The sequence below is a fragment of the Equus quagga genome, chromosome 3 (genome assembly GCF_021613505.1).
Source record: "Equus quagga isolate Etosha38 chromosome 3, UCLA_HA_Equagga_1.0, whole genome shotgun sequence".
Lineage (NCBI taxonomy): Eukaryota > Metazoa > Chordata > Mammalia > Perissodactyla > Equidae > Equus > Equus quagga.
Window position 1 is genome coordinate 141,827,521 of NC_060269.1, and position 18,929 is coordinate 141,846,449.

An 18,929-nucleotide genomic window follows, 5' to 3' on the forward strand; every position below is an offset into this window, starting at 1 on the left:
CCAGGGGCCCCCCTCCCCAGACCGCGCGCCCCAGCTGCCCGAGGCCGAGGCTGTTTCTTCCTCCTCGGCCTGGGATGCCCAACACGGGCAGGGTCCGTCGCCCCTGAGTCCGGAGCCTGGCGCCACACACGTGTCCGAAACACCGCGCCCAGCCAGCGCAAACCTCTCCAAGGCCAACGGCTCCACGTAGCGGAAGCTTTACCATTGCGGGCGAAACCCGCACGAGCCGGAACGCGGCGCGCAAATCGCGAGCAGCACGTGCGGGTCCTCGGCGCCTCGCCGCAGGGTGCGGGTGCCCGCAGAGCCGCGAACCAACGAGCGAGCGCCGGAGGAGGGAGGGTGGGCGCGCGGAGGCCAGGAGGCGGACACCTCGGGGAAGCAGGGGCCACGCGGCGGTGCGGGCAGCGGGACTGCAGTGCCGCCTCTCCCGAGACAGCCCACACGCTCACACGGCCGCGCGCACTCACGTGCACACCGTGGGCAGCGAGAACTCGAGCGAGAGCCCTTGAGCGCTGGACGCGTTTTAGCGATGGCTTCTGCCCTCAACAGCAAAATTCACGCGCCCGGGACTTGCTCGGGCTCCAAAGCTGATGCCCGCGGTGGCGCGGGCTGGAGAATGGACTGCGATCCTGAGATGCACGTGAAAATGTGCAAGAAGATCGCTCAGCTCACCAAGGTAAGGTGAGGCGCTGCCGGCCGGCCAGCTGCGCGCCCGGGAAGCTCCGGGCCGGGGAGGGAGTGCGGACGCGCCTAGGAGAAGCCCAGGCCGAATCCAGGCTGAAACTTTGTCTCAGAGGCCAGCCGGGAAGGGCAGCGATCCTAAATCTTGGTGATTTGACCTTCTGGAGGCACCATCCTAAAACAGTTGAGAGAGAGGATCCTTGCCAAGGAAACTCCTCCAGCCTGCGCGCTGAGCAGGTGGTCTGTACTCCCAGGGTGGGAGTGTGAATGGAGTTGAATCAGTTCTGGGGTGTGTTTGTGTGAGTGTGTTTTCCTTCGCCGGCTCTGCTCCAGTGATCCTCCCTGGAATGTTGTGATTTCATTCATCGCGTACTCCCAGCCTGGGAGGTCATGTGGGCTCTATTTAAACACTTGATTCATTTATTCCTTCATTCAACAAATATTTGAGTCATTTGTTGAGTGCCAGCAGCTTGCGTGGCACGTACTAAACCTGGAAGGCAGCCCTGGGGACTTCCTATCAAACTGGTTGCAGACGTGTGTAGGAGCATAAATAGGGAAGTGCAGGATTCACCATGTAATTATGGGATTACAGAGGACCTTGGGACGTCAGCCAGCACATCTCCCTCTCTCATCCCACGCCCCTGGTGGAACCTCCGCATCTTGCTTATGAAGACCAGCGAGAAGATGCCACCCTGCCCTTGTTATCCCTCTGCGGCTTCCCGATTAGGAGCTCCTTGTCCTAGGCTCCCCTCTGGTGCCTTGTGTGTAGATGGGAAGCAACACCCGTCTCTGTCTTCTATACAGAATTCCCAGTGGGTGAATTTGGCTTGGAATTTCCTTTTGGTCTCATAACAAACTCCTGATACCACGCCTGCCAGTGGAGGTGAGGTGCGGGTTCTGTCCAGTACCATATGGGACGTGCTCTCTTCCCTCACTCTCCCTCCTATTGCCCTCCCATTCCCCATACCCATTTTTTTGTAGGATCACAGGCATTTTCCTCCCTATTTTGCCAGAAGGAAGAGAGCACAGAGCCTTGGCACTGGACTCTAGCTTCCTTCTCCAGCCCTTCCTATTAACTTCTCCACGTTCTTTAAACATAAGCCTGTCTCCAAACAGGGATCTCTTTAGTTAAGGATGGGAAAAAGGGAATGGAAATACTCCTTGCAGGCCTTGGCATGTGCTTCTGTCACCACTGAGCTAATCTACATTCATCTAAATAGTGACATAGATCCAAAAAAGTATTGATTTCAGTCGCTAGGCGTAATATAAGACATTATATTCAAAGAATCTAAAATATTTTTGGAGAAACAAGGTTGGAGAGAAAACTAAAGACTGCTACATAATCAGCTGCTACATTGGGTATTTCAAATTATGAGTGTTATAGAAGTAGAGACGAAGCATGAGTCGTTATGAGTAAGAACAGTTAGGAGAGATTTTATATAAGAGATGAACCCTGAGTTCAGTTTCAGTTTATGGAGTGCCTACTATGTGCCAGGCACTGTGCTGTCTATTGATGGCATAAAACTGAGTAAGACAGGACCCCTGGCTCTGTGTATGGCAGACACATAAACAGATCATTTCAATATAATGTGGTAATCATTCCACTCATTAATATTTATGACACACCTATTATGTGCCAAATACTGAAGATACAACAGTGAAGAAGGCAGACATGATCCCTAGCACGTAGTTGGCAGCGTTTCTCAAAGTATATTCTGCATTAGAAATCTCAGTTGATTCTTATTATGTAGTGCCTCTTTTTACCATTTTTCATGCTAATTGATTGTTAGACATTGTTTATATTGATGTGCCACCTTTCCTTTGGCTACTGTTTGTATGTTACATATTTTCCATCTCTTTATATTTAATCTTTTGTAAGTTTTATTTTAGTTGTATCTCTGACAAGTGAATTTAATTCACGTGCATTTATTGTGATTTCTAATGTATTTGGGCTTATTCTTCTATCATATTGTGTTTTTTATTTACCATCCTTTTTCATTCTTCCTTTTTCTCCATCCTTGCCTTCTATTGGATTAGTAAAATGCTCTCTATTCCCTCATTTTCCACTGATGGTTTGAGGCCTTTAGTCTTTATTTCTGTTTTTCTCATAATTGTCTTTTCGTTTTCAACATCATATTTAGCTATAATTTTTTCTAATGAAGTTATCGTGTAATTCTTATTTCCTCCAAAAGAGCTTTGCGTATTTTACGCATTTAACAGCTCTCCGCTTTCCCATCTTGTCATCATTGTCTATAGATTTTTAAGTTTTTAATTTAAAAATTGTTCTTTTAAATTAAAAGAGTTAATTAAATGTACTGGCATTTCACCATTCCTTCTACTCGCTATTTTTTTCTTGACTCCAAAGCCTTCCCTTTGGTTTCGTTTTCTTCTGGCTGAAGTTCATCTTTTAACAGTTCTTTCTGTAGGGGTCTCGGTGGGGGAGGGAATTCTTTGTATATTTGAAAATGTCTTTATTTTGCCCTCACTGTTGGATGATCATTTATTTGGGTTTAAAATCCTATTGAACAGTTCTTTTCCCTTGGCACAGATGACGCTAGTGTTCCATCATCTTCTGGTACAGTTGTTGCTGGTAAAAATTCTACTGCCAGTCTAATTTTCATTCTTTCGCAGATAATCTGCCTTTTCTCCTGATAGCTTTTAAGATTTGTGTTTGTTTGTTTATTTTGATGTTCAGCAATTTCACCAGAACTCTCTAGATGTTAGTGTACTTTCTATTGAGGACTCGTGTGCTCTAATTCTAATTCAATATCAATAATTTCGTAATCAAATATTGTTTCTCTGCCATTGGCTCCATTCTGTTCTCTGGAACTGTCATCAGGTGAGTGAGGAAGCCTCTCCATTTATGTCTTGAAACACTATTTAAAAAAATTTTTGTCTCTGTGTTGCATCCTGGTGAATTTCGTAATCCTGTCTTCCTGTTTGTCAATCCTGTAAATAATTTGTCCAGTCCACAGTTTTTCTCATCTATTAAGTTTTAGAATGTCAATAATTATATTTTTTATTTCTAAGATTGCTGTTCTTATTTCCTTTCTGTCTAATTTTGATAACTTCTTAATTTTTACTGCTTTGTTGAATTGTAACTTACATATCATAAAATCCACCTGTTTCAGTGTACAATTCAACACTTTTTAGTAAACTTGGAGAGTTGTTGCACCATAACCACAATCCAGTTTTAAGACACTTCTATCACCCCGAAGAAATCTGTCCTTTGCACCCATTTGTAGTCAGTCCCTGTTCCCACCTCATTGCCAGGCAACCATTGATCTACTTTCTGTCAGTATATATTTGTCTTTTCCGGACATTCCACATCAATGAAATGATATAGTATGTGGAATTTCTATCTGGTTTTTTTCACTTAGTTGCTAAGTCTTAGCAAATGTTTTTGAGGTCCATTCGTGTTGTAGCGTGTATCATTCATTCATTCCTTTTTATTGCTCCCTAGTATCCCATTGTATAGCTATCCCACATTCTGATTATCCATTCACCAATTGATAGACATTTGGGTTGTTTCCACTTTGGGGCTGTTATGAATAATGCTGCTACAAACATTACATTTCTGTGCAAGTGTTTGTGTAGATACAAATTTTCATTACTCTTGGGTAGATACCCAGGAGTGGAATTATTGGGTTGTATGGTAACTTCATGTTTAACTTTTAAGAAACTGCTAAACTACTTTCCCAAGTGACTGTGCCATCTTCCTTTTCCCAGCCTACTTTTCCAGGAAAATCTGGTACAACCCCATGCCCCCATTTCTGAAATCACGGTGAAGTCCAGTTCTTCCTCACTCCACTTGCACACACCTCCCTCTCTCATTTGCCTCCCGATGATTCCTCTCCTGAAATGTCTTCATCTCTAAGAGTTGAGTCCTACTTTTCAGTCTCTTTTCCCCCAAGAAAAATCTTTGAAAAACTTCACTTTTATAATTAATCATGTGTTAATTAATTATTAATGTTTTAGGTATATTTTTTTATTATTTACCTTTTTCTGCAGACGTTCATGCAATGCCTGGCACATAATAGACCCTCAGTAAGCTTGTTAAATTTAATTAAAGTTTCCTCCCACAGATCTGGTTAATATTTCTTTCACGATATTTATCCATCTGATATGATAGTTGATTTTTATATAGTCTGTCCCTTAAAACAAATTCCTTAATTTATTTACAATGCTTTGCACCTGGCAGACACTCAACATGTGTTAGTGTAGTAAATAAATATTCATTGACACAGTGGCCCAAAGTCCAGGATGCACATTCAAACCACCTGAGAGCTTTTAAAAGCACACCAGTGAGACGACAACTAACTGTAATGCGTGATCCTGGACCAGATCCTACACTGGAGAGAAAAAATGCTGTAAGGAGATGGTTGGGTCCATTGACAGATTGAATATGATGATAGAGAAGATAAAAGTATTTGTGTCGCTGTTAAGTTTACTGGAGTTGACAACTATACTGTGGCTATGCAAGAAATTATCCTTAGTCTGAGGAAATGCACATTGAAATATGTCTTAATTTTAAGGAAGGAAGTATGATATTTTACTGTCAAAGCACTTCATTTTATAAATAAAATAGAGAAAACAAAATATAGAAAGAGAGCAAATGGTAAAAGAAATGGGGCAAAAATGTTAAGAATAGGTGAATCTGGGTAAAGGTTATATGGACGTTCTTTGTACTGTTCTTTTTCTGGCAGTTTTTTCCTAAGTTTGAAATTATTTCCAAATACAAAGTTAAAAACAAACAAAAAGCATCTTAGAAGAAGAGGAGAGAGAGGTGACAGGCTTTGCTCTGTTCTCAAAGCCCCTCAAAAACTCCTAATGTTCTTGAAGGATTGAGAACCACCAGGTGAGAGCAACTCAGGTTTAAACAGTAAAGTGGGCACAGAGGGGTTCTTTGAACCACCGGGAGGTTACGAGGCCATTCCCCATTAAAGCCTTTGGGAAGCTGATTAGAGCATCAGGCAGGTTTGTCCAGTGCTGTGCCTGGGCCTGTCCTGTCCCTGGGCCTGTCCGGCCTCTCTCTGCTTTTGCAGCCTCCCAGCAATCTCCAGCTGATTTTCCTCTTGCAGCAGTCCTCTTCCTCGCACCCAGAAGAGTTGGCATCCCTCAGACCCAGGGATTCCCCAATTCCAACTTTCAAGGACAGATAGAATGTCTGGCTGCAAATGCAGATTTTAATGAAGACCCTTTTAATTAGAACAAGAAAATGAGAGGAAAAGTGTGTGTTCCCTCTCCATGAACCATCCCTTTAACTGAAGGCTGACTCTTGAGAACCCAGACCACAAGCATGGTGACCGTATACCCACAGCACTACCTCTCATCTGGAGCAATTAGAGGAAAAGTACCCAGGAGGCAATGAGCCATCCTCTTAGTGCCAGAAGCTGCCAAGCTAAAAGTACAAGGAGTAAAATAACCCTGCAGGACCCTCTCAGTCACTCTTTGGAAAGGATCTTAGCCAGTCTGTGGGAAGACCCTGCAAAAGTTAAGGGTGAAGCAAGTGCCTGCAACTTCTACACGTCAGTAATACCTTATGATTCCTTAGTGTTTGTGTTCTTGCAAAGCCTTTGAAATACTTACTTGTCCTTTGTGTGCACAGCACTTCTGCATGGCAAGGAGAGGGACACCGTCTCTAATTGAGAGAGGGAAAATTTGAAACTCAGGAGAGGATCAGCATTCTTGCCCAATGTCACATTAGTATGTATTGCCAGAAGCAGAACATCCAGAACCCAGTGATGGGTGTGTGTGCTGGATGATCTTTCTTCCCCAGGTCATCTTTATGTTTCCGTTAACCTCTCTTGATCATCTTTACTGCTTTTTCCCATGCAAGGGGAAATGTATCTCTAATTAGTGAGGGTGAGAGCAGGAACTGGGCCTGCAGAGCTCTTTCCTCTTCCTCCCTTCTTTCTCCTGGAGTGACCTGCTCATAGAAGCGAACATTCTGCTCTGCCTGCAGAGGGGTAGGTGCCGTGCTTGGAGGAAGAACTGCCCTGGCCCAGCGTGTGACTCGGTGGGTAGATAGCAGGAACGCAGCTTGCCGGTGGTATAAGCCACACTCTCTGATATTAATCTTATTGGTAATGTGATATTTTGGTCTCAAAACAGCGTTACACCTTGGTCTTGTATTTCAGTTAGTTCAGTGGGGAAGAGGATTTTGTTTATTGGGCTTTGCTAAAGATCCAGCATACAGATCTTAGGATAAGTCCAATTTTGAGGAATTTGGTGAAGTGTTGTAGTAAAAACTAATTCTGAAATTTGGGAACACATCTTAACCTGAGACTGGGGAACCTTTAAATGGCTGTGTAGTACTTATCTGTAGATCCTTTGATCCTTCCACGGGAAGTTCTGGAGGTCAAAGTCACCACTTCCAGCACAGTAGCACAACCAGACCAAGGGAACTGTCTCCCCATGTCCCAGAACCTTACCAAGGTCTATTAAGGCACGTTAGCAGAGACAATGTTGTTGGATGTGTGTGGGGATGGGGTAGGGGTTGTTGTTATGGAGAATAGGTCCTGAGTATAAAGTCAGAAATATTAAGAAAAAAGAATTATAATTTCTACTCAAAGTTATCTTTTAAATGAATTTAAACGTGGTTTATTTCTAGAGGGATACTTCTTACTCTTATTTATACCAATAAATACAAATGAAAATTAAATGAGAATAAACATGAAGACACCTGGAAAGCTAACGAACAATTTTGGGGTTAAGCTGGGAATGCTCTTCCTCCCGATCCTTACATGGCTGGGCCCAGCTAGATGATAGATGTTAGTTTCGCTTCCCTTCCTGAATTGGAGGAACTGCAGAAGAAGACTGCTGCCCAGTCGTCTAAACCAGCAACAGGAACAAACCCAGCCCTTTCCTGGGACTGAGAGACCAGAGCAGTGTCCTACAGCAGCAGGAGGGCTGCCTGTTGCCACAGGAGTCCTCAGCAACAGGCTGCCGCTCGAGCTCTGTGTTTGCACGGCTTGAGGTGTGGAAGTTTTATTGCACCCACTGACTGCCTTAGCTTCTCTGACAATCCCCTCCTGCTTGCATGAGCTTGCTTGGGGACAGATGCTTAAGCGGTTCTACACCAGTTTGCTTTAGGATGCTAGATTTGAAAACTGCAGATCTGTTTTAACAAGCCCTGTCTGTTGGCATCTTTTAACCTAACGCTGTGATTCATCGTGTAAAGACAGCTATCTCACAGAAACCTTTTTGCTGTAAAACAGTATGAAGTACGCCTTGAGTTGGGGGGTCTTGAACCCCACTAAGATCCTCCACTTTTGCATATGCATTCTGGTCTCTGAACTTGTCCCCAGCCTTCCTCCCATCCTTTCTCCGCACAGCAGCCAGAGTGACATATAATTTTTAAAAATAGAGCTAAACGTAACTACTGTGTTACCTGGGTTTTTTCCTCTTCACTAAGAAGTCTTGAGCTCTCCAACATAATTTTTACTGGTTGTGTTAGTACTCTTAAGGAAACCTTTTTCTTAGCTGTGGAACCTTCAGAACACAAACCTTGAAAACCTACTTGTGAAGCTTTGATGTCATCATCAGGAATAGTATTGCTCCCAGCCTTCTGAGGCAGAATGGGGGGTGAAATTTCCCTGAGGGGATGTGGCCCCGCCTACTGAATCCTGAACAGTTACCATAATAGCTTTACCCCTTGAACTTCAGTTTCTCATTTTGTTAAAAATGAGATGGTTCAGTCTTTTACTACTTCGTGCTAATTGTGCGGTTGGCAGATGCTATCTTCTCTTGATAGCAACTGTGGTAAACCAAAAAATGTCCCCCTAAAAGATATCAAATGCCTGGAACCTGTGAATGCTACCTTATTCTGAAAAAGGGTCTTTGCAGATTAAGTTAAGCATATTGAAATAAGGTAGTCTTGTATTATCTGAGTGGGCCCTGAATCCGATGACAAGTGTCCTTATTAGAGAAAGGCAGAGGGAGATTTGAGACAGAAAATGAGAAGATACAGTAGAGGTGAAGGCCATGTGAATATGGAGGCAGAGACTGGAGTTAGGCTGCCACAAGCCACGGAACACCTGGAGCCACCAGAAGCTGGAAGAGGTGAAGAACAGATTCTCCCTCGACCCTCAGGAGGGACTATGGTCCTGCAGTCACCTTGATTTTGAACTTCTGACCTCCAGGACTGAGAGAGAATAAAAATGTGTGATTTGTCATGGCAGCCACAGGAAACGAATCCCCTGGCTTTCTTTCACAGTATCCTCTTCACCATCACCGAAGGATTCTTCGCTCTCGGACCCCTACTGAGGTGCTTCCTCTGATAACTGTCAGAATCAACTAGGGAGCGTTTTTTTAACAAAAATTCAGACCAGTGAATTGAAACCTTTGGATGGGGCTCAGGCAACTATGCATTTTTAAAACTCCTCTGGTGACTACCTTCAGCCTGACTCTGAAACCACTGCAACAGGTCCTTGGCCTCTGGTCTATATGATAGGTCCTCGTCTGTCACCTGGCCCTGGGCTTACCCCATCTGGTAGCAGAGAGACTGTGTGTTTGCCTTATTTCCTCTGCCTCTCTAGAAGCTCTTTAGGCCAGTGCTGCTCAAACATTAGTGTTAAACACCAGTGGGCCCACCTGCAGCATTTCTCATTCAATTGGTCAAGGGTGAGGCTTTAGAATCTGTATTTTAAACAAGCTCAGGTGATGCTACAGACCACAGTTTGAGGAAGCCTTTAGGGTGATGAGGGCTCTCTCTTTTGCCTTCCTCACTTTGAGCATCCAACAGCTTCTAGCATAGTGCCCTGCTTTTGATAATATTCAATAATGTGAGTTGGATTACTCTGCACTGTTAAAACTTTGAGGACAAAGACTTCATCTTATACCTTTTTTATATATCTTTAGTACCTCCATTAGTGCCAGGACATAGAGGGTACCAGCAGGAGACATATTAAAGGGTGGGTGCTCTAGCAAACTCTCATCTATAAGAGATGCTAACACGTTGCTGGGTGCCAGCACATCACAGGATGTGCCAAGGGATGCCAAAATGGCAGAAGCCCCCTTAAGAGAAGTATTGCATGTGCTTCAACAGCCGTTCCCAGTTGGAGGTGCGACTTGAAAGGGCTTTGTGGAGGAATGAGATGAGCAATAAACTGCTTAGTGAAGAAGGGCACCGCTGCTTAACCACCAGGCTTCTGTTTTGCTGAGTAAATATGCAGGTTTGGGGCCAGAGCTGAATTGCTCCAGGCAGTAAAAGAAAGATTAATCTCCCTCAGCAGTTCTCTTCCATCCTTCCCCTCATGTTGTGTTCAGTCTCTTAAATAGGCATCAACCAATTACGGGTTTGAAGGAGTGACAGATGTTAGCCTGCATAGTTTACCCACATGTCTGGGTCTAGTTTTGCACTCTGCCGGTGATTTTGTTATGATTAGGATTACAAAAGCATTCATGGGTGATAGCAGAGTAAGCAACACACAGATAGGATGTTGGAGGCAGGTGGCATGAGGAATGACATAGTTGCATTTTGAAGACAAGTTTGTCTAGATCATAGTTTTGGTTAAGCCAAACCAGTTTTAAGAAAGTGAAAAAGCACCTGTTTCTGGTTTTTGTTTGCTTTTCTTCCAGGGTAGTCTGCCCTTGAGAAGCATGCCCCTCGAACATCTGCTTTTCCTTGCACTTGCGAGCTCATTAATGGCATTTTCCCAGAGACCCAGAAATAGCAAATTCCATTAAAAGGCTTATCATTAAACACAATACAGCTCTTTATGTGGGAGAAGGATGGCCTCTGAATAAGAGTCCATTAGGGCTGTGGGCTGGAAAAAATGGGTCAGCTTTCTTTTAAGGGAGAAATTAATACAGCAGGCAGAGCTGGCAATACTGGCAACATTCATCTTGCGAAGCTTTTCCTCTTCACGCTGCCAAAGTGCTTCTGTCCAGACTTGCTATTCCTGTCCTCATTCCCCTGGAGCAGGGCCCATTTGTCCTGAGCAAGGCTATCAAATTGTCTGGTGACAGCCTAAATAAACATGGGGGAGGAGATTAGAACTGAGTATAGGGTTATATTTGTGTGTACGCACATGCGCCCACTCTGAATGTAATCTAAACCAGGCCTCAGGAAAGCAAAAGCTAATCAGTAACTCATTCACTGACTTCTCTCCCCTTTGGTGGGTCCTAATATCAGTTCCAGGAGAGGTAGCTCATAGTTGAGTCCTTGAAGTGCATTCCCCAGAGAAGAGCTGATATAGAGAAGCTTGTTTCCAGTGTAGGAGGTGAGTGTTCAAAAGGACTGTCCTGTGTCCAGTCTTCTCCTCTGACTTAGGCAAGCTGGAGCCCAGGGCATGATGGGCCCTGGGTAGCTGGTTGACAGGCAGGGAAAGAACTACTGCTGAACAAATGGGAGCTGGGAAATGAACATCTCATTGAGAGTAGCTGGGGATGCAGTGTCCAAAAAGCACAGATGACACAGGAGTGAATTGGCACATGTCTGCGGTGGGAGATCTGTTCAGCTGTGTGGGCCAGGGCAGTGAGGAGTTCTAAAAGGTGGATGATTCCGATTTCAGGAGTGTTGGCAATTAGAAGTAGGTGTTCTGTCCAAATTCAGCAAGATCCTCTCCTTGTAGGATATGTAAGATATGAGAAGACTCAACTGTACAGGAGAGAGTTGGCAGAGTGCCAGGTTCTCAGCAAACAATATGGAGAATTTAAAGAGTTTGTGAGACATTCAAGAGGGAGATGTCTTGTAGCCAATGGGTTATATAGTTTTGCTAGTTTTGATGTTTGCATTATTGTTCAGCAAAGAGTCACTCACCCCTACTCCCTACCCCATCCCATGAGCAGAGATTACTTCCTCATCCCATTGGTGATGGGCTTCTCCTTGAGACTTGCTTTGGTCTATGGAATGCTAGAGGATGTGAACACAGGCAGAAGCCTTAAATGTGCTTGTGCGGTTCGGTGATCACCATGAGAAAAGCACGTGCCAAATGGCCACTGCCCCTGCAGCCTGGCCCTAAGAGCGCAGACCTGAATCCAGCTCACAGCCTAGAGCTAAGCCCAGATGATATGAAACCTGAAACGCAAGGCAGATCCACTCAGCTAAGCTCAGCCTGGATCAGCTCAACCACAGTTAACCTACTTGAGAATAAATGCTTCTTGTTGTAAGTCATTGAGTTTTGGGGTAGTTTGTTATGCGGCATTATTGTGGGCAGTCCCTGACTGAGACAGTAGAGCTGGAGCTCAGAAAAGATATCTCAACTCGAGCATCAGTTTTAGAAATTATCAAGTCATAGGGGATAATTTGTTTATTTGTTCATTTACTCATTCACTCAGCAAATATTTAGTACAAGCTGATTCTGTGCTGGGTACTTCCACTCATTGATATGGAGGAGACTGCACCAGATCCTCATGGAAATAGATCTCTTGGCAGCTTTCCCACAGGGAATTTGCAGAGTGAAAAAAGAAGGCTGTCAAAAACGAACCTTGGGGATTGGTAGCCCATGAAAGAGAGCCTGAGAAAAAGCCTTCAGAGAGGTACCAGGAGATACAGGTGAAGATGGTGTTTCAGAAACCAAGAGAGGAGAGCCTTTGAGAGGGAGCATTGACTGGCGGCAGGTGGTGCAAAGGGGGAAGGTGGGTTAAGGCCTGAAAAAAAGTCATTACAGTTGGTCATTGGTGGCCTGGGTCACCATCAGTCAGCTCAGGCTGCCATACCAAAATACTACAGCCTGGGGGACTTAAACAACAGAAATTTGTTTTCCTACAGTTCTGGAGGCTAGAAGTTCAAGGTCAAGGTGCTGGCAGCGTTGGTTTCTGGTCAGGGCTCTTCCTGGCTTGCCAACAGTGCTCTTTCTCTGTGTTCTCACATAGCTGTTCCTCTGTGCACATGTAGAGAGAAAGAAATCTCTGGTGTCTCCTCCTTTTCTTATAAGGACACCAGTCCTATTGCATCAGGGTCCCACTCTTATGACCTCATTTAACCTTAATTAACTCTTTAAAGGCCCTCTCTCCAAATATAATCACATTGGTGGTTAGGGCTTCAACATGTGAATTTCAGAGGAGATACAGTTCAGTGCATAACAGCATCAGAAGACTTTTCTGGTTCCAGCTTTGCTACTGCCTAGATCACCCTCTAAACTGCACCCCTCCCCCCTCCCCCACGATTCTCTGTTCTGGTCTGTCTGATAGACACAGTGTTCACCTCATCTACCTGCCTCAGGGTTGCTGCAAGGAGAAAGTGAAATAAATTCCTGTGCCTCCAGGGTACACCAGGAGTACAGTGAAGGTTGCAGAAGGGATCCTGGTTAACCACTCTATCAAATTCTGTCCTCTCTTTCTCTACGGGTCCTGGCTGGGTCACCTGTTTATATGCTGGCTTTTCATACCTCCTCCATGCTGCTTCAGATTGCCTTCCACATCAGTCCTCCTTGGTGGAGGGGCTCCCCAGCCGCCTCTGCCCACCACTGCTGGTGTTCTGCCACTTGCCTAGCTCCCTCTCCTGAAGGTGGGGAGACGTCTCTCCCCTACCGCTTTCAGCCGTCCTAGTAGGGGCCCTGAAAGGCAATTGCATGCTTTCAGTTTCATTCCAGTCCCTTCTCTAGGGGAACAAGCTACTTGTTTCTGAGGTTTTTAGGTCAGAGAACATTTGAGGGCTGCCATCCTGAGCTCGCTTTGTGCTGACAGTCAACCAGGGCCCAGGATGGAGTCCAGGCATTACCTTAGGCTTAGGGCAGAGCATCTACTGACATTTGGGACCATATAATTCTTTATTGTGAGGGGCTCTCCTGTCCATTGTATGATGTTTAGCAGCATCCCTGGCCTCCACTCACTAGATGCCAGTAGCCCTCACCAGTTGTGACAACTAAAAATGTCTCCAGATGTTGCCAGATTTCTCTTGGAGATTGGCGGGAAGGGATTCCAATCAACCCCTGTTGAGAACCGATGACTTAGGGTGAGATCCTTGTTCGCTCAAGGCTGGAGCCACCTTTGGACATTGACCTTGAAGAGCCTTCAGTTCACTGTCTTCGGACTCAAAGGGAAGTCCCCAGGAGAAAAGGCATTTCTTCCAGGAAGCCCAGCAGGCTCTTATGCAAATATGCACCAATGTGGTGGTTCTTGCTGGGAACTCAGTTTCCAAGGAGGACCTAGGGATTAGGCTCCCCTTTTTTCCAGAGATCTTTTAAGATGTTAAGCGCTTGGAAATTAAAAAGACAATTCACGCATAACTAGCAGTACCTAACAATGTGAAATGCGCTGCCTGTGTCCGGGAGGTGTGTCTTGTTTGTTGGTTTATTTGTCGAGACAGACAGAGGGAAAGAGAGACAGACAGACAGACAGACTAGGGACAGGCTGGAATGGCTTGGTTGATTTGACTATCTTGCTGTTCTTGAATTTTCACCTCTCTAGAGCTTTAGTTCCTTATCTGCAAAATGGGCATATTAATCCTCCTACATGGGGCTGTTGCTAGACTCAGGGGAGAATTTGTATATGAATTATTTACAAAATGAGCATGTCATGAAATCCTGAGACGTTCAGGGGACACAATATGATGCAGGGAAAGATCCCCAGCTGTGCAGTCAGCCAAGCCTGGATTCCCATCCCGGTCTGCCCCAGACCATCTGGAGCCTTGGACAGTTACCTAGCAGATTCCTTAGATTCCTTACCTGACAGATGTTGGAAGCAGTACCCACCTTGGCGTGTAAAGATGGCAACTAAATGACATAACGAATGGCTATCCATAAAACACCACTGAGAACGGCTGAAGTTTCTTGAATTCTCGTTAAGATATTTATCTTTTTTTCCCTAAAGATCGGCACCTGAGCCAACATCTGTTGCCAGTCTTCTTTTTCTTTCTTCTTCTCCCCAAAACCCCCCAGTGTATAGATGTATATTCTAGTTGTAGATTCTCTGATTGTGCTATATGGGACGCTGCCTCAGCATGGCTTGGTGAGTGGTGCCATGTCCACACACAGGATCTGAACCAGTGAAACCCTGGGCCACCGAAGTGGAGCGCCGAACTTCACCACTGGGCCACAGGGCCAGCCCCTAAGATATTTATCTTTAAGATAGTTATCTTTAAGATCTTAAAGATAATTCAAGAAACACACCCCTCCCAATGCTGCAGGCAAGTTTGCCACCTGGACACCAGTAGAGGTGGTCCTTGGGCGAGTAAAGGAGTCCAGGCAGTGTCCACCGCTTGGCAGTGTTTGCAGAAGTAGGACAGCACATCAGGACAGTGAGCTGATCCCTAAACGGAATGAGGCCACTGAATTCAGGAATGTGGAGCTAGAGGGGACTGGGAGAAAGAGAAGCCAGCCCCCTGACAATCAAAAAGATGGGTGGTGCTGGGGTTCCCACTGTATTTCTAACGGAGGTTCCAGTCACATTCCCTTTGAACCTCAAGGAGAGGATAGGATGCCCAAGCTGAAGTCAGACTTGCACTGCGTCTGAGACAAGATAAACTGAATTAAAATTACATTATCTTTATACCTGGATTATGTCCTGAATTGGCCAAAAGAGGCTGATCCATGTTTTGTCCACCTTTTCCCAATTATCTTTTATTCCCATTTGTATTAAGCCTCCTTGACTATTTTTACCCCCTTAAATCAGGTAAACCCTCTGGAGCAGAGAGAGAAAATGAACTCAAACACTGCGATCGGTGTGCCAGTGTAGAGTGCTGTGGAACGGAAGAAGCAGGTTGTTGTGATCCCTGAGCAGCATGCGGTTGTCACTCAGGCCTCCCTCCTGCTAAGTGCCATTTAGCGGCCTCCAAGAATCTTATTTATCGCCCCTTTCACTTTGCCGTGGGAGCACCCTCACTTATGCAATAAAAATGACAAGTCACCCTTCCATAGATGCTTCAACAGGCACTAGAGGTCAAAGCCATCTCTTCCTCTTGCCTTGGAAAAAATTGCACCTGTCACATTTCTGAAACAGATACAAAAGCCTGGGCCCGGAAAAAACAGCCATCTAAATTGTCTTCACAACAACAAGCAGTTCCTTGGCTGTTGCTGCGGGGAGGCGGGCAGTTAGCTCCTTGGCTGGTTGGTTCTAGGTCGCGTGAGCCCATACTGAAAGCAGTTATGGGCTATTTGAAATTTCAGTTAAATATACTGGCAGTTGCCAACATTGAGTTAATGATCACTGATGGCTAAACTGATATAAAGATATATCATGAAATATTGCTGCTTCTATTTTATGGCTTATCCTTCCCTCCTTTTTACTTTTTATATAAACAAATATATCCACATATTCGTCTCTTTCACCCTTTCTTAGGTAATACTATATATACTTTAGATAAATACTATATGTACTTTTTCCCGCCTTGCTCTTTTCACCTAACATTATATCCTAGAGGTTACTCCATAGCTGCAAATAGAAATATTCCTCATCCTTTTTTTTCTGCTGCATAATACTTCATTGTATGGACGTATCATAGTTCATTCAACAGGTCCTTTGTTAATGAGCATCTGTGTTGTTTACGATCTTTTGCTGTTGCATGTTAGCATTTCAATGAATAGCTCCTGCATATAGCTTTTGGAATATTTTCCAGGGTATAGATTCTCAGAAGTGGGATTCTAGATAAAGGGTAAATGTGTAAATAATTTTGCTAGATATGACCAAATTTCCCTCTTTAAAGTTGTACCATTTGGGCCTCCCACCAGCAATGAGAATGCTATTTCCCCATAGCTCCACCAACAGGATATATTGTTAAATTTTTCTTTTGGCAATCTATTTGGTAAGAAATGGTATCTCAGTATAGTTTTCGTTATTATGAATGAGACAGAACTTCTTCTTAGCCAAGTAAAGGAGTGTGTATCTGTGTTTATTGGTGTATGTGAAATTGCAGATTAAGAGAACCCCAAACCTGGGGCTGGCCCGGTGGCGCAGCGGTTAAGTTCGCATGGTCTGCTTCTTGGTGGCCCAGGGTTCACTGGTTCGGATCCCGGTTGCGACATGGCACCGCCTGGCAAAAGCCATGCTGTGGTAGGCGTCCCACGTATAAAGTAGAGGAAGATGGGCATGGATGTTAGCTCAGGGCCACTCTTCCTCAGCAAAAAGAGGAGAATTGGCAGTAGTTAGCTCAGGGCTAATCTTCCTCAAAAAAAAAAAAAAGAGAACCCCAAACCTAAAAGACATATTAACTAATTGCACTATTTAAATCCTTATTTGAATCCTGATTTTTGGAAGAAAAATTGTAAAAATATTATGAGCCATAACTAGGATATAACTTCATATAGAAATTCTTTATATAGTAAAGACATTAATCCTTTGTAATATAAGTAAAAAACTATTTTTCCAGTTGGTCTTTTTACTTGGCTTGTGGTATTCATGGTCATGGAATGGTAACCACTGGTCTCATTTGCAGGGATTTCTGGAAGTGTCTGATTGATGACGGGGTCCCTTGAATAGAAAGCGATGGGCAGTCCACAAAGTCCTGTTGGATCTCTATAAGAAAAGAAAACAAAAGAAACAACACTCTAGGTCTCATGAACAGAGACCCACTGGCATCAACCTATTTGAGTCATGCCCCCTCGCCCTGTTCCAGACCTGCGTCAGTTCATAGGCCCACAGCCCCTTGAATGTAGGAGAGATCAGGTCCCCTTAAGGAAATTTTTATCCTACTGACACACGAAGGTACTGCAAGTCTTCATCTCAGCTTTTCCCAAGGGAAACTCTGACCACGTACCAGGGTGTCTGAGCCCTGGAGAAAGTGAGATACCTAGAGCATTTGGGAACTATTGGACGTCGACTCTGTGAGAAAACTCTATGAGGCACATTGATGTTAAGTAATTTTCCCCAAATCACACAATTAATAAGTAGTAGAACCAGAATTCAAACCCAGGCATTCCATGCTATTAATTACTATTTTCTGCAAACTCTTAGATAACTACTAAATCTGACCTCGTTGCTGTTGGAGTTTTCTCCCTGAAACACACACAGGATCATACATGATGGTACATCACCTCCTTCATTGGCTCCCCATCGTCATTAGGATAAACAAGATAATCCATGATCTACATCTTTCCACCTTCCCAGGCTCATTTTCTGAATATTCCCTGACCCTCGCTCCATGCACAGGACATGCCAAATGACCTAAAGATTTGCAAACACACCATTCTCTTCCACATCTCACGTTGGCATATGTTGTTCCCTCAGCTTGGAATGGCCTTTCTACCTCAAAACTTGCCAAGGTTCTGTTCAAGTGGCTGTGAAGCTTTTCATGAATCACCCAAGGGGAGCAGGCGCTCTTGCCTTGGGAACTACCACACCTGGCCCTTTCCTCCATGATAGCATCATGCACAGTGCGCCCGACCGTAGCTACTTGTTGGCACAAGTGTACATGAGCAACTTGAGGGCAATGTCCACGTCTTCTTATCTTTGTCTCTGTAGACCCTCTCATGTAGAGTTAGAAACAAACGTAGTGGGCCTTCAGCAAATATTTGCTGAATTAACAAATAAATGAATAAACTAAAACAGAAGTTGTGGCCTGATAGTGATGGACCTTGAATACCCCACTGAATAGGCTGCTTTCCAGGCAACCATCCAGATAGCTCTCAAGCCAATTAATTGTCAAAATAACTTCTGTTTGTTTTCTTTAATGCATTGATGTATATTTTAAAAAATGTTGAATTGTTCCAAAATGTGAGCAGCTTAAAAACACATGCAAGAAATGGCAATTTAAACAATACGGAGAGGTATGAAATGAAAAATAAGTTTCTCTCCTGAACCTATTAAGAGTTTCTTATGTGAAAACAAAATTTGTACCTAGACCACCATATTGTGTAGCTATATATATAAGTATATATATATGTACACACATTTTCGATACCTATCTAGTTTTCAAAATAGTCTTACATATAAAGGCTCATATTATATATACCATTATTTTTTTCTTTTAATTATACTAATATTACTACATTAGACTAATTATGCCAACAAATCTTGGAGACCCTTCCATTCTGCACATGTAGTTCTAACTCAGTCTGTTAAATGGCTGCAGAACACTTCATCGTATTAATGTCTGATAATTCGTTATATAGTTCTCCTTGGACATTCTGGTTGTTTCCTTTATTTTTTTCCGTTACAAATAATACTGCAGTAAGCATCCTTGCCTACATCTTGGCACCCATATCATAAATTCCTGCAGTGGAAATGCTGGGTCAGAGGTCACATGTGTTGAAAGTTGTGGGAGGTTTGCCTTGGTGTCCCCCTGAAAGGTGCTGATGGGTATGCCTCCATCTGCGGTGCTGGAGGGGCCTCCTTCCCCATACCTGGACCAGCAACCTCGTGAAACT

General features: G+C 44.2%; 1 protein-coding gene across 1 annotated transcript in view; it reads left to right on the forward strand.

Annotated features, from left to right (window-relative positions):
- Nucleotides 1-212: 212 nt before the first annotated feature.
- Nucleotides 213-18,929, forward strand: part of FAM184B (family with sequence similarity 184 member B) — a 126,677-nt gene continuing 107,960 nt past the window's right edge. The window contains exon 1 of the mRNA XM_046656022.1: nt 213-676. Within this exon, the coding sequence (XP_046511978.1) occupies nt 530-676 (147 nt within the window). The 5' untranslated portion in view covers nt 213-529. The remainder of the gene's footprint in view (nt 677-18,929) is intronic.